Source organism: Paramisgurnus dabryanus, chromosome 19 (assembly GCF_030506205.2).
Source record: "Paramisgurnus dabryanus chromosome 19, PD_genome_1.1, whole genome shotgun sequence".
NCBI classification, from domain to species: domain Eukaryota; kingdom Metazoa; phylum Chordata; class Actinopteri; order Cypriniformes; family Cobitidae; genus Paramisgurnus; species Paramisgurnus dabryanus.
Window position 1 is genome coordinate 36,701,473 of NC_133355.1, and position 16,820 is coordinate 36,718,292.

At 40.2% G+C, this 16,820-nt stretch overlaps 2 protein-coding genes across 2 annotated transcripts; both read right to left on the minus strand.

Moving 5' to 3' along the window:
* Positions 1-6,185: 6,185 nt before the first annotated feature.
* LOC135765103 (uncharacterized) lies at positions 6,186-8,026 on the minus strand. Its single transcript, XM_065275778.2, has 2 exons — positions 6,576-8,026; positions 6,186-6,307 (listed from the first exon to the last, which is right to left on the minus strand). The coding sequence occupies exon 1, from the start codon at positions 7,949-7,951 to the stop codon at positions 6,824-6,826; it is 1,128 nt and encodes a 375-aa protein (XP_065131850.2). The 5' UTR covers positions 7,952-8,026; the 3' UTR covers positions 6,186-6,307; positions 6,576-6,823.
* Positions 7,984-13,463, minus strand: LOC135765899 (uncharacterized). The gene is made up of 3 exons (XM_073812673.1): positions 13,339-13,463; positions 8,113-13,070; positions 7,984-8,042 (listed from the first exon to the last, which is right to left on the minus strand). Exons 2-3 carry the CDS (start codon positions 12,863-12,865, stop codon positions 7,984-7,986), a joined length of 4,812 nt encoding a protein of 1,603 aa, XP_073668774.1. The 5' UTR covers positions 12,866-13,070; positions 13,339-13,463.
* Positions 13,464-16,820: the final 3,357 nt, after the last annotated feature.

Below are 16,820 nucleotides of genomic sequence, written 5' to 3' on the forward strand. Positions count from 1 at the left end.
TAACCCAACCTAACCTAACCCTAACCTAACCTAACCCTAACCTAACCCTAACCCTAACCCTAACCCTAACTCGAACACCAGCATAACATCATCTGGAAACCTTTATTGTGGATGGTGATTGAAGTAGATCCATTTAGATCCTCTCACCTGAACACAAACCCTAACCCCAACGTCACAAACCCTGCAAAAAGCAGCCCTAAGCTCACTAACCACCAAGGTGGATTTATTTTCCAAAAAGTAGGACATTGTGAGTGCTTGTGCATACTATTTTGGGCTGTTGGTGTGATAATGGGAACTTACCTGAGGCGGCCAGTTGAACGATGGCCAGTGCTTCCGAGTTGGACCTTGGGTCTGGCTTTGGCCTAACTCTAACCTAACCTAGCGAGTGCCTCGCTCTCTGGACCTTGAAAAGTGTGGTTTGCATTATTGTGCTAATAGTTTCATTATAGTATTGCAAGTAAAATGCAAAAATATGCTTCTTAAAATTTTATTTGACGTTGGAAAATAGAAAGAGAGAAGCCACGCCCTTCTCAGATATAAAAAGACCCACACAGATGGACACTGAGACAGAGGAAAATTATTAGCTCCACCAAACACAGTGTGTAGAGCGTGTAAAATTATTAAAGAGGTTTTACATTCAAAATTAAAATTTTAGACACACAATAAAAAAATATTTATGTGTGTTATTTAAACTCCACCACATAAGAGTGTTGAGAACTCATTCAGAGCAGTCTCCACTGGGATCAAAATTAGTAAGAACGTTGCTCAACACGAAGAATGACATGGAGCACTCGTCTTAGAACTGGTTTCCACTGAAAAAGAGACATTAAAGACCCACCTAAAAATCTCCTATCGGCCCAAAATAGGGAAAGTAAGTATAGGATGGATTTTTAAGGGAGATCTCACGTCTAAAATAAGATGGAGGCACACTTTGGGACGGTGTGTTATGGTCTTATGTCAGGAACACAGTGTAGAAAACCGTTCTGGTATTAGTCTCTGTCATTGGACGATGTTGAATGTCCTTCTGAAAATTTTGGATTAGTGTTGAGCCCAATTTGAGTCAGTCTCCACAAGAAGAACGGTGTTGAGTCCTCTTTAATAATTCCAAAAATCAAGCCTCGCCTGAAGAAGACACGAAAAGCTGTCGAAACGTCGCGTGATACAGGCTTACAGACCAAGTCTTCTCTCGAACACCAGCATAACATCATCTGGAAACCTTTATTGTGGATGGTGATTGAAGTAGATCCATTTAGATCCTCTCACCTGAACACAAACCCTAACCCCAACGTCACAAACCCTGCAAAAAGCAGCCCTAAGCTCACTAACCACCAAGGTGGATTTATTTTCCAAAAAGTAGGACATTGTGAGTGCTTGTGCATACTATTTTGGGCTGTTGGTGTGATAATGGGAACTTACCTGAGGCGGCCAGTTGAACGATGGCCAGTGCTTCCGAGTTGGACCTTGGGTCTGGCTTTGGCCTAACTCTAACCTAACCTAGCGAGTGCCTCGCTCTCTGGACCTTGAAAAGTGTGGTTTGCATTATTGTGCTAATAGTTTCATTATAGTATTGCAAGTAAAATGCAAAAATATGCTTCTTAAAATTTTATTTGACGTTGGAAAATAGAAAGAGAGAAGCCACGCCCTTCTCAGATATAAAAAGACCCACACAGATGGACACTGAGACAGAGGAAAATTATTAGCTCCACCAAACACAGTGTGTAGAGCGTGTAAAATTATTAAAGAGGTTTTACATTCAAAATTAAAATTTTAGACACACAATAAAAAAATATTTATGTGTGTTATTTAAACTCCACCACATAAGAGTGTTGAGAACTCATTCAGAGCAGTCTCCACTGGGATCAAAATTAGTAAGAACGTTGCTCAACACGAAGAATGACATGGAGCACTCGTCTTAGAACTGGTTTCCACTGAAAAAGAGACATTAAAGACCCACCTAAAAATCTCCTATCGGCCCAAAATAGGGAAAGTAAGTATAGGATGGATTTTTAAGGGAGATCTCACGTCTAAAATAAGATGGAGGCACACTTTGGGACGGTGTGTTATGGTCTTATGTCAGGAACACAGTGTAGAAAACCGTTCTGGTATTAGTCTCTGTCATTGGACGATGTTGAATGTCCTTCTGAAAATTTTGGATTAGTGTTGAGCCCAATTTGAGTCAGTCTCCACAAGAAGAACGGTGTTGAGTCCTCTTTAATAATTCCAAAAATCAAGCCTCGCCTGAAGAAGACACGAAAAGCTGTCGAAACGTCGCGTGATACAGGCTTACAGACCAAGTCTTCTCTCGAACACCAGCATAACATCATCTGGAAACCTTTATTGTGGATGGTGATTGAAGTAGATCCATTTAGATCCTCTCACCTGAACACAAACCCTAACCCCAACGTCACAAACCCTGCAAAAAGCAGCCCTAAGCTCACTAACCACCAAGGTGGATTTATTTTCCAAAAAGTAGGACATTGTGAGTGCTTGTGCATACTATTTTGGGCTGTTGGTGTGATAATGGGAACTTACCTGAGGCGGCCAGTTGAACGATGGCCAGTGCTTCCGAGTTGGACCTTGGGTCTGGCTTTGGCCTAACTCTAACCTAACCCTATCATCTGAACACACTGAATAAAATAAAAATTCCCTTCTTCAGACACATAATCTAAACACAGAGGTCCTGGAGGCTGTTCTAGGTACACAGTGGTGGATTGGTCATGGTCTCTCACTCTCTCCACGTACAGATTACACCAAAGGATTGACTTTCTTCTTTCTTCTTTCTTATTGCCCATTCAGAGATCTGTTGATGTGTGAATATTACATAATTTTGTATGATGGGGAGCGGGGGGCTTTTCTGGTTCCTGGGGTGTCCATTGGATTGTCTGGAGTGGTCAGAGCTTGATGGCCCATGCACAACCGGGTCTGGACTTGTCTGGGCTCTGGACTAACCTAACTCCTAACCCTAACCTAACCCTAAGCGGTGGTCAAAGGGGTTGGAGGGAAAGTGTATAGATTCCAAGGGGGGAAGAAGAACCGTAAGAATGGAGTCTATTTGCTGCAGTGTAGGAAGTGTGGGCGGAAGTATGTTGGGGAAACCGGGGGGAAAATTGGGGACAGGATTTATAACCACAAGTGGAATATTAGGAAGGGAATCCTGGGAAAAGGGCATGTGGTAGCACATTTTAAGAGACATGGTCTCAAGAGTCTGTTCTCTAAAGTTATAGAACATAATGAGAACTGGACAGTCCAGGTGAGAAGGAAAAGAGAAAGGCTCTGGATAAAGAGATTGGGCACAACCTACCCCAAGGGATTAAACATTAAATATTAAGCAGGACATTTCAATTTTTTTTGTTTGTTTCTTGGGAAGTAAAATTTATTGTCCAAAGTGGTGTTAATAAAACCAATTTGTGTTACTCTGATAAGCTCTTCCTGGTCATTTGATGGGAAGCTCGTGGGTGGGGGGGAGCTCGGAGTTTTTCTCTATTCTAATTGCATTTCTATTTGATATAAGCCTCACAATTAATGGGGGAAATAGGTTACTGGGCACCAAAACTAAGATTTTGTTTTTTTTTTTTTTTGGGATTAGAGGTACTAGATTAAACCAAGATGGCTGCCGATTTGGAATAGGGGTTAGTACACTGACACCTAGTCCGGCAGTACATGGGTTCGAGTCCGAGGTGGGTCGAGGTGGGATTTTTTTAAAAAATTAATTCCTTAGAGATAAACAGAAGATCTACAGTAGAAAGATCGCATGGAACATAGGGTTGCAGGTTTGGAATAGGGGTTAGTACACTGACACCTAGTCCGGTAGTACATGGGTTCGAGTCTGAGGGGGGTCGAGGGGAGAATTTTAAAATTAATTCCTTAGAGATAAACGGAAGCTCTACAGTAGAAAGAGAGCATGGAACATAGGGTTGCATGTTTGGAATAGGGGTTAGTACACTGACACCTAGTTCGGTAATACATGGGTTCCAGTCTGAGGTGGTCAAGGTGGAATTTTCAATCTTCTTAGGGGTACATAGGAGCGGTATAGTAGTTATAGGATCAGGGAACGCACGTTGGGTGTTTGGGGTGGGGGTTAGCACCCTGACATCTAGTTCGGTGGTGGATAGGTTTGAGTTCGAGGCGGGTTAGAGGTGATTTTGTTAACTTTTTTTAAGGGAGGATGGAGGCCTTACATAGGGCGGGAAGTAGGGGGAGGCACCTACAGGTTAGTCTTTTGATGTTATGGAGGGAGAGACTCCTGGTTGATGTGGGTGCATTTTATTTTATTTGGATCTTTCTTTTACTAAAGGAAAGGTAGGGTTGGAATTAGGTTATGTTTGGAGCCGGCCTTCGGTATGGGGGCTAGTTTAGAAAGACCTACCATAATTCCGATGGCTGGGTCCAAATAAGACTAGGGTTGAGGGGGCATAGGTACATTAGGAGTTTGGAACCTAACGGTTTTACTCAGGTGAGTGAGATGTCGGTTTAGGGATAAGAACTCCTAGAGGGTCTGGCTGGTAGAAGCTTGGTGTTGTAAGACACCCGCCAGTTAAGATACCTCGTGAACACAGGCCTTTCTCGGGTAGCCAGGGATACCTTGCGGTGTTAACGAATGGTTACTTGGGGAGGTAGGTAGGTATCCAGCCTTCCTGGGTCCACTAGGACAGCACGCAGGTTGGTAGCCTGGGGTTAGCAGGCTTTAATTGGATCCCAAGTCTTTTTGGAGGGTTAGCCTCAGTCACTCAACAGCACATCCTTGCATACATTGGGAGGGTTCCAGGGGCTTATAAGCTAAGGTTCGGGGAGTAAAGGAGAGGGTGCACAGTATCTTTCCGTTTTTAGTGTTTTACTCGGGGCCTTAAGTGTCTTACGAGGTGCATTAGTTGTCTTTAGGTTCACATTTGCAGCCGCAGCCTCCACAGCTGTCTCAACTATTTTGTAAGCTTTGCTCTGGGCCCAAGGTCAAGACTCCTGAAGTCACTAAAATGCCAGGTTTTCTTATGCTATTTTATGCCCTAACCTGCACCTTACTCTAACCCCAAGGTCAGGACTGGTAGGTCTCTAACCCCAATGTCAGGACCCCTAAGGGCGCTAACCCCAATGTCAGGACCCCTAAGGGCGCTAACCCCAATGTCAGGACCCCTAAGGGCACTAACCCCAATGTCAGGACCCGTAAGGGCACTAACCCCAATGTCAGGACCCGTAAGGGCACTAACCCCAATGTCAGGACTTGTAAGGGCACTAACCCTAGTACTAGGGACCATTAATTAGAGTGATCTCTGTCTAAACTATTTTTGCTTGGAGGTCTAAAGCATTATAGGTTTTTAACCTATAGGAGGTTGATGCATAGTGGGATATTTAGTAGGTCAGTAACCTCTGACCCTTAAAATAAGGAGCTCTTGAGTTCCAAACCCCGGTATTTATTAAAGTTTGAGGGAGTTGGGTAATGCCACACGTTGGCTCCAAGGCTAGTAACCTTGCCTGCTATGAGGAACTTAAGTTCCAATCACAAGGTGGGTAGCCCAACATTAGGGGGGTGGGAAGACACACGCCCAGACTGATCACCTGGTGCGGGCCGCCTCAGGGGAGGGCGTCTAGTGATTTTAAGGCCGAAACGTCCAATGATCCTGAGGTTCACTACTGATGATGTGTCAAATGGGAAATGCAACTTGGAGCCGAGGTTTTTGGGGGGCGTAGGGACCAGTGACGTTCAAGTCTTGCGCTCTGGTCCGAGGAGGAAAAGCAGGGGGGCAGAACAATCCTTCACTAACATGCGCCGGCCAGTGCCTTCTGTGCATCCACCTATCTAACCAACAGCCGTGTAGGCAGTCTGGGGGTGGAGCATAGCGTACAGTTAAGTCTGTACGACAAATAACCTAACCATCCCTGGGGGTGACCAAAAAAATCTCAGGGGGTGCACTTCCAGGGGGTGCACTCTTCGTATTTATGCCTATAACCTAACCCTAAGAATAAAAAAATGATGGAATTTTATAGGTTAAATGAAAATTATTTCATAATTTACTCATCCTTGTGTTGTTTTAAACCTGTATGCATTAGTTTTTTTCTGATTAACACAAAATAAAATATTTTGAGGAATGATGGTAAACCCACAGCAGAAAGTTACCATTGACTCCCATAGTAGGATTAAAAAAATGATGGATTTTTATAGGTTCAATGAAAATTCTTTCATAATTTACTCTTTATTCTGCCACCCTAATACGCCTTGCATCAGTTGACAGACAGACAACTCCTCTACCAATCACCACATTGAAGCAGACATCAAATTCACTTTGTTTAATGGCTGACTGGAAGTAGGGTAAAACTAAAAAAAAGAATAACAATACATTTTAGCTAATGGAAATAGTTTACATCACATGAGAATCAAATATGCATTTATGAATTAAACATGTATCACACAATTAACATTTAAGTCATTTAAGTTCCAAGGTGTACATTTTAAAGCAATATATATTCAACACATGTTATCTGTACTGTAAATATTTTAGATTTCAATTTTACATGAACTCTTAAAACAAAACTTAAAATACTGACTAATATAGTTAGATAACATTTAACTTGACTCAACATACCAACAATGCCTTCGAAAGGACATGAAATGTAGCAGATGAATTAAGATTAGCAGAGCTACCATGAGGGCTTGATGGCTTCCTATAAACAACAAACTAGAACTAGTCTGACACTGATGACATCATCATTAAGTGACAGTCTCTTAAAGGAGCCAGCACACATTATTTCTATCACATATCAACACACTCCCCGCCTGGTATCCCCAGATACCACGACTCATTGTAAACAAAACACTGAACCAGTCACTGAACTAATTGAAAGGAATGAGCATTACCACTTCAGTTATAGGTCTGACAAAAACCTTTGGTTCTCCCTTATTGACAATTTTGATTTCGACCTTTCGTACCCTTCCATCTCCACTAGGCAACACTTTAGTGATGCGTCCCAAAGGCCACTGGTTGCGTTTAGACTGACTGTCTTTCATTAGGACAACACTACCCGTTGTGATGTCTTGATTTTTGAATTGCCACTTTTTCCTGGGTTGCAGTGTGGAGAGATACTGCTTCCGCCACCTGTCCCAGAAGGTAGATGCTAGGTTTTGGACTCGTTTCCACTGTCGTCTGTAGAGGTCAGTATGATCAAGCTCGACATTTGGACAAGAACCATACTTCTGAGTAAGTAATGTTGCAGGAGTAAGTATAAGGGGGTCCTCGGGATCTACAGATACAGGAATCAGCGGTCTGGAGTTTATTATCGCTGTCACCTCTGCCAAGAATGTTGTAAGAACTTCATGAGTAATTTTAGACGGACCCAGCTGAAGCATCATGGAGTCTAAGATCTTACGGGTTATACCTATCATGCGCTCCCACGCTCCGCCCATGTGCGAAGCGTGGGGTGGATTGAAGATCCAAGAACACCCTTGTTCGGCAAGAAACCTTGACACCTTTGCCTCATCCAAGTTAGAAGGAATGCCCAGTTCTCTGCATGCCCCTACAAAATTGGTCCCTCGATCAGATCGCATCTGCTTGATGGGACCACGAATGGCAATGAAGCGTCTCATGGCATTTATGAAACAAGATGTGTCCATAGACTCCACTACTTCGATATGGACAGCTCTGATGGCTAAACAGGTGAACAGCACCGCCCATCTTTTGCTGTTCACATGTCCACCTCTTGTGCGGCGGGCTGAGATGGTCCAAGGCCCAAATACATCAGTGCCTACATAGGTAAAGGGGGGCTCGGTACTGACCCTGTCCACTGGTAAATCAGCCATCTTTTGTACTTCACTCTTTCCTCGTAGTCTTCGGCAAACTACACATCCAAAGATAAGAGAAGATATGCTCCTTTTGGCTCCCAAAATCCAAAAACCTGCCATACGTATAGCACCTTCAGTAATGTGCCTACCCTGATGTTGTGATTGTTCATGGTAAAACCTCATTATCAAAGTTGCAATGTGGTGCCGCTTTGGGATTATGATGGGATTGCTTTCATCATAGTCGATGTTAGCTTGTGAGAGCCGTCCTCCAGCTCTCATAAGACCATCTTTGTCTTTGATGGGGTTCAATGTGAAGAGGGGACTGTCCTTTGAAATGTTCTTACCATCTTTGATGCATCGGAGTTCCTCAACGAATGCTTCCTGCTGTGCAGCATGAATGACAGTGACTTTGGCTTGGTTCAACTCGTTTACACTGTACGACATCCTGCAACAATGCCAACCTTTGCAATTTTCCACATTCTTGGTTGAATTCCCTTTGAAGGTCTGTACAACATGTATTAGACATGCGACAGCCCGAAGAAGTATCTTCCAACTAGAGAAACGCTCAAAGCCCTTTGTACCAAGCTGGCTGTCTTTGGTATGGGTAGTGAGCACTGTTGCCTCAGGCCGCACTTCAACATCACTGGTTGGCTCCACAAGATCAAATTGATTTGAAGTGTTATATTCTTGATTAGAGCATGACAAGAATAGTGGACCAGTAAGCCATGTTGTATCTTTTAGACGATCTGCAGGCACAGACCTTGTCGCATGGTCAGCTGGATTCTGGTCACTTGGAACGTAATGCCATTGCTGAGGGTGTGAACTGCATCTTATTCTTTGGACTCGATTATTCACAAAGACATAGAATCTTCGTTTTTCATTATAGATGTAACCGAGGACCACTTTGCTGTCTGTGAAAAAGGTTACTCTATCAAATTCAATGTCCATCTCTGACATTATGATGTCAGCCACCTCTACAGCCAACACTGCACTACGGAGCTCGAGGCGAGGGATTGTCAACTCTTGGCGAGGCGCTAGTCTGGCTTTCCCTAAGATGAAACTTGTTTCACTCTTTCCCTCTGTGTCCAGAATTTTGAGATAAGCTACTGCAGCTATAGCCATAACTGAAGCATCTGAGAAGACACAGAGCTCTCTATGTGAAGCTTCTGATGGAGAAATTTTGGTGTAAGGTCTAGGGATTTGGAGCTGTTGAAGCTCTTGAAGGGAGTCCCTCCATTTTTGCCAGGATTCCCTTTTCTCCAGGGGTAAGGGTGAGTCCCAGTCCTGTGAGTCACTTGTGAGGTCTCTAATCAGAACTTTGCCTTGAATAACAACCGGAGCTGCAAACCCAAATGGGTCATATAACCCATTCACAGTAGAGAGAACGCCACGGCGTGTAAATGGTTTCACATCATTGGACAGCTGAAATGTAAATGTGTCGGTTTTGAGATTCCAGCTAACTCCTAAAGTACGCTGGACTGGCGATGTGTCTTTGTCGAGGTCCATATCCTTTGAATCTCGGCAGTCACCTTCAGATGTAAACACATTCATGACTTCCTCATTGTTTGATGCAATTTTATGCAACTTTAGATTGGAGCGAGCAAGTGCTTCTTGTGTCCTTTTAAGGAGATCAATGGCGGCTGTTGCAGAGGGTAGAGATTTTAAGCCATCATCCACATAGAAATCTCTTTCTATGAACTTTAGGACGTCTGTTCCGAACTCTGTCTCAGTTTCCTTCGCTGCCTGTCTAAGGCCATAGATTGCGACGGCTGGTGAAGGACTGTTACCGAAGATATGGACTTTCATCCTGAACTCCATAATGTTTTGCTCTGGATCATTATTTCCATACCAGAAGAACCTGAGAAAGTTTCTATCCTCTGGCCTAACAAGAAAACAATGAAACATTTGTTGTATATCTGTGGTGATGGCTACTGCCTCCTTTCTGAAGCGCAAAAGTACACCAAGCAGTCCATTATTCAGGTCAGGGCCCTTCAGAAGCACGTCGTTAAGCGAGACACCATCATACTGACAGCTTGAATCGAAGACGACTCTGATCTGGTTTGGCTTCTTTGAATGGTACACACCAAAGAGAGGCAAGTACCAACATTCTTCTTGGTGGTTGAGTGGTGGTGCTACTTCTGCATGACCTCTTTCCAGTATCTTCTCCATAAATGTAAAGAAGTGCTCTTTCATGATTGGCTTCTTAGCAAAAGAACGCTGTAGAGATTTGAAACGATCTAGAACTTGTGACCTGTTGTTTGGTAATCGCCGCCTCTGAAGTTTGAACGGAAGGGGAGCTACCCAGCTTTGCTTCTCATCTTTGTATAAGCCCTCCTCCATAATATGAAGGAAAGTCATATCTTCAACCGAAAGAGCCAATCTTTCATCATCCTTTGTTCTCTTGAAGATGTCCTGATCTACTTGGTCATCCCTTTTCCATACAGGCTTCTTCAATGGAGTAGCAGTACTAGAACTTGAGGGCTTTACATCACAAACATTTTCCTTGATTTGAAAGACGTTAGGACATGGCTTAAACAGTGACTGACGACCACTATCCAAGGTGCAGGTGAAGAGAGTGTTAACACTTTCTGGCTTGTGAACTCTGCCCAGGCACACATCACCAACTATGACCCAGCCAAGGTCCAGCTTCAAAGCATATGGAGCTTCAGGGGGGCCATTAATGTATCTCCTCACCTTATGTACCTCTATGAGATCTCTACCTAACAACATCATAATTGGAACTTCTGAGTCAACCTCTGGAATCTGTGCTGCAATGCTTTTTAGATGTGGATGATGAAGAGCAATTTGTGGTGAGGGTATCTCAGAGCGATTATCTGGGATGTTATCACATTCTATCAAGGTTGGTAGAGTATGAACGACCTGACCATCGATAGATGCCACCTGGAATCCATGTGCTCTTCTACCACTTGTTTGGATCATTCCTGTACACGTTTTGAGATAGTAGGAGGATCTGTTGCCGTCCAAGCCAAAGACACTGAAGAATTTCGATCTCACCAAAGATCGGTTGCTTTGATCGTCGATGATGGCGTACACCTGTATTGATTTCTCCTGCTGACCACTTGGAAACACTGTCACAAGGCAAATCTTTGAACATGTCTTGCCACTAAGATTACTACCACAGACTCCTGTACACTTAGTCGACACTTCATCTTCTGAGGGTTCCTTCTCCCCGCCATGATCTTTGGTCTGGATGTGGGTTTTAACGGTCTGAGAGATGGATTTTGGGTGTAAAGCAGAATGATGTGTTTCGCTGCCACATTCAGAACACTTGATGAGCTTTCCGCAGTTCCTTGCAAAATGTGTGGTGGATGCTACACACTTAAAACAAATCCCTTTCTGCTTCAAAAAGGCCTTCCTATCTTCAAGTGATTTCTCCTTAAATCCACGGCATCTGTTCAAAGGGTGTGGTTTTTTATGTATAGGACAGAATTTAGCCACATCTATATCAACATTTTGGGTTTCACCAGTTACAGTTGTCTCTGGAAAGACATCTGTCTTGTGAACTGAGATTGAAGCTTTGTTGATATTCTTAAAACTTCCTGGCTTTGGATTATCAGCATGAAGAGGAAGGACAAAACTGGGATCATTACGCATTTTTGCTTGTTCTGTGACAAAGTTAACAAGTACATGAAACGGGGGGAAGGGGACTTTGTGCTGTTGTTTAAATGCATAGCCTAGAGCCATCCATCTCTCTTGCAGACTGAAAGGTAGCTTTTGCACTATACCGGCTATGCCCCGTGCAGTGTCCAGACAAGCAAGACCTAATAGCACTCCCTCAGATTTTGCCACTAAGAGTTCCATGAGGAGGTCTCCTAAGTCTCTAAGTTTGTTTGTTTCTTTATTTGAAATCTTTGGGAAATCATCTAGTCTCCTGAGTAATGAACTTTCAATGACCTCAGGTGCTCCAAAACAATCATCCAACCGTTCCCAGATCATCTGAAGACCTCTGTCTAGATTTTTGACATGTACTGCTCTTATACGTTTTGCCTGTTCTCTAGAATCTGCACCTAACCATTTGACCAATAGATCCATCTCTTCTTTAGCCGTGAGGTTAAGATCTCTGATGGCAGTTAAGAATGATGCCTTCCATGCGCTGTAGTTTTCAGGGCAATCATTAAATGCTAGTAGGCTTGTTGAGACAATCTCTCGCCGTGCCATGAATCTGACGAGATCGGAAACACTCTGATTTACATCAGGGGTACTAGCTCGAAATTGGACATGTTGGGATGGAGTTGCAGCATATGATTTAACTTGTGGATAACTGTGGGCATTTGGAACTCTTCCTGATGACTGCATGATAGAATGTGAATAGGTGGGCATGTGGTATGTCTCATCAGATGGCCTTATATTACATAGGTAAGGATCGTGTTCTTCCTTGGTGGCAGGAGAGGATTTTACATATGGAGGTTGAGTAGAGTAATACCCATCAGGATAGAGAGCGTAACCAGCAGAAGTGTTTGAATGAGCACCAGGGGGATGCGACTCAGCTTCAAGAATGACTTTAGAGGTATCATAACATCTGTAGTCTTTGTGTGTGTCCAAACCCTCAATTTCATATGATGGCCGTTCTGTCAAATTCTCTTGAAATAATTCTGCTGGTGGCGGCGGTGGCCATGCATCCTCAAACATCTCAGATTGACCTAACTGGGCGTTAGCTTGCAGTCTAGCTTGTTCTTGAACATACTCTTGCGTTCTTCGAATAGAATCATGAGAGCCAGATCTGTGTTCAATGTCAGATTTATGACTTGATTCTTTATCACAACTTAAAGCTGCAGTTAGTGCTTCAGCCTTAGCTACCGCAGCAGCAGCTTTCCTTTCAACATCTAAGACAAATAATTTTGCCTCTAAACGGGCCTTTTCTGCATCCAAGTGTGCACTTTGCATCTTTATATGCATTTCCTTCTCTGCATATTTTACTTTAACTTTGGCTTCTTCAGCTTCAGCAAGGGCTAAGGCAACAGCAGAGCTGACAGAAGAGCCTTTTGATTGTTTGGATGTCGTGGACCGATTAGACCAAGTCACCAAAGTGCTATGAGCTGGGGTCTTTGAATCTTCCATGATCCAATTTTGTGTCATATAATTGCTTTTCTGTCTTTCGCCACAAGGAGGCACTCTGACCTTTTCTGCTGTAGATCAGTCTGCATGAAGGTGTTGTTTTACTATTCTGCCACCCTAATACGCCTTGCATCAGTTGACAGACAGACAACTCCTCTACCAATCACCACATTGAAGCAGACATCAAATTCACTTTGTTTAATGGCTGACTGGAAGTAGGGTAAAACTAAAAAAAAGAATAACAATACATTTTAGCTAATGGAAATAGTTTACATCACATGAGAATCAAATATGCATTTATGAATTAAACATGTATCACACAACTAACATTTAAGTCCTTTAAGTTCCAAGGTGTACATTTTAAAGCAATATATATTCAACACATGTTATCTGTACTGTAAATATTTTAGATTTCAATTTTACATGAACTCTTAAAACAAAACTTAAAATACTGACTAATATAGTTAGATAACATTTAACTTGACTCAACATACCAACAATGCCTTCGAAAGGACATGAAATGTAGCAGATGAATTAAGATTAGCAGAGCTACCATGAGGGCTTGATGGCTTCCTATAAACAACAAACTAGAACTAGTCTGACACTGATGACATCATCATTAAGTGACAGTCTCTTAAAGGAGCCAGCACACATTATTTCTATCACATATCAACACACTCTTCCTTGTGTTGTTTTAAACCTGTATGCATTAGTTTTTTTCTGATTAACACAAAATAAAATATTTTGAGGAATGATGGTAAACCCACAGCAGATAGTGACCATTGACTCCCATAGTAGTAATAAAAAAATGATGGAATTTTATAGGTTCAATGAAAATTCTTTCATAATTTACTCATCCTCGTGTTGTTTTAAACATTTATGCATTAGTTTTTTTCTGATTAACACAAAAGAAATTATTTTGAGGAATGATGGTAAACCCACAGCAGATAGTGACCATTGACTCCCATAGTAGGATTAAAAAAATGATGGATTTTTATAGGTTCAATGAAAATTCTTTCATAATTTACTCATCCTTGTGGTGTTTTAAACCTGTATGCGTTAGTTTTTTTCTGATTAACACAAAAGAAAATATTTTGAGGAATGATGGTAAACCCACAGCAGATAGTGACCATTGACTCCAATAGTAGGAATAAAAAAATGATGGAATTTTATAGGTTCAATGAAAATTCTTTCATAATTTACTCATCCTCGTGTTGTTTTAAACATTTATGCGTTAGTTTTTTTCTGATTAACACAAAAGAAATTATTTTGAGGAATGATGGTAAACCCACAGCAGAAAGTTACCATTGACTCCTTTAGGAGGATTAAAAAAATGATGGATTTTTATAGGTTCAATGGAAATTCTTTCATAATTTACTCATCCTTGTGTTGTTTTAAACCTGTATGCATTAGTTTTTTTCTGATTAACACAAAAGAAAATATTTTGAGGAATGATGGTAAACCCACAGCAGATAGTGACCATTGACTCCCGTAGTAGGAATAAAAAAATGATGGAATTTTATAGGTTAAATGAAAATTATTTCATAATTTACTCATCCTTGTGTTGTTTTAAACCTGTATGCATTAGTTTTTTTCTGATTAACACAAAAGAAAATATTTTGAGGAATGATGGTAAACCCACAGCAGATAGTGACCATTGACTCCCATAGTAGGAATAAAAAAATGATGGAATTTTATAGGTTAAATAAAAATTATTTCATAATTTACTCATCCTTGTGTTGTTTTAAACCTGTATGCATTAGTTTTTTTCTGATTAACACAAAATAAAATATTTTGAGGAATGATGGTAAACCCACAGCAGATAGTGACCATTGACTCCCATAGTAGGAATAAAAAAATGATGGAATTTTATAGGTACAATGAAAATTCTTTCATAATTTACTCATCCTCATGTTGTTTTAAACATTTATGCATTAGTTTTTTTCTGATTAAAACAAAAGAAAATATTTTGAGGAATGATGGTAAACCCACAGCAGATAGTGACCATTGACTCCCATAGTAAGAATAAAAAAATGATGGAATTTTATAGGTTCAATGAAAATTCTTTCATAATTTACTCATCCTTGTGTTGTTTTAAACCTGTATGCATTAGTTTTTTTTTTCTGATTAACACAAAAAGAAAATATTTTTAGGAATGATGGTAAACCCACAGCAGATAGTGACCATTGACTCCCATAGTAGGAATAAAAAAATGATGGAATTTTATAGGTTCAATGAAAATTCTTTCATAATTTACTCATCCTTGTGTTGTTTTAAACCTGTATGCATTAGTTTTTTTCTGATTAACACAAAAGAAAATATTTTAAGAAATGATGGTAAACCCACAGCAGATAGTGACCATTGACTCCCATAGTAGGAATAAAAAAATGATGGAATTTTATAGGTACAATGAAAATTATTTCATAATTTACTCATCCTCGTGTTGTTTTAAACATTTATGCATTAGTTTTTTGCTGATTAACACAAAAGAAAATATTTTGAGGAATGATAGTAAACCCACAGCAGATAGTGACCATTGACTCCCATAGTAAGAATAAAAAAATGATGGAATTTTATAGGTTCAATGAAAATTCTTTCATAATTTACTCATCCTTGTGTTGTTTTAAACCTGTATGCATTAGTTTTTTTCTGATTAACACAAAAGAAAATATTTTGAGGAATGATGGTAAACCCACAGCAGATAGTGACCATTGACTCCCATAGTAGGAATAAAAAAATGATGAAATTTTATAGGTTAAATGAAAATTATTTCATAATTTACTCATCCTTGTGTTGTTTTAAACCTGTATGCATTAGTTTTTGTCTGATTAACACAAAAGAAAATATTTTGAGGAATGATGGTAAACACACAGCAGAAAGTTACCATTGACTCCCATAGTAGGATTAAAAAAATGATGGATTTTTATAGGTTCAATGAAAATTCTTTCATAATTTACTCATCCTTGTGTTGTTTTAAACCTGTATGCATTAGTTTTTTTCTGATTAACACAAAAGAAAATATTTTAAGGAATGATGGTACACCCACAGCAGATAGTCACCATTGACTCCCATAGTAGGAATAAAAAAATGATGGAATTTTATAGGTTCAATGAAAATTCTTTCATAATTTACTCATCCTTGTGTTGTTTTAAACCTGTATGCATTAGTTTTTTTCTGATTAACACAAAAAGAAAATATTTTTAGGAATGATGGTAAACCCACAGCAGATAGTGACCATTGACTCCCATAGTAGGAATAAAAAAATGATGGAATTTTATAGGTTCAATGAAAATTCTTTCATAATTTACTCATCTTTGTGTTGCTTTAAACCTGTATGCATTAGTTTTTTTCTGATTAACACAAAATAAAATATTTTGAGGAATGATGGTAAACCCACAGCAGATAGTGTCCATTGACTCCCATGGTAAGAATAAAAAATGATGGAATTTTATAGGTTCAATGAAAATTCTTTCATAATTTACTCATCCTCGTGTTGTTTTAAACCTGTATGCATTAGTTTTTGTCTGATTAACACAAAAGAAAATATTTTGAGGAATGATGGTAAACCCACAGCAGAAAGTTACCATTGACTCCCACAGTAGGATTAAAAAAATGATGGATTTTTATAGGTTCAATGAAAATTCTTTCATAATTTACTCATCCTTGTGTTGTTTTAAACCTGTATGCATTAGTTTTTTTCTGATTAACACAAGAAAATATTTTAAGGAATGATGGTACACCCACAGCAGATAGTGACCATTGACTCCCATAGTAGGAATAAAAAAATGATGGAATTTTATAGGTTCAATGAAAATTCTTTCATAATTTACTCATCCTTGTGTTGTTTTAAACCTGTATGCATTAGTTTTCTTCTGATTAACACAAAAGAAAATATTTTGAGGAATGATGGTAAACTCACAGCAGATAGTGACCATTGACTCCCATAGTAGGAATAAAAAATGATGGAATTTTATAG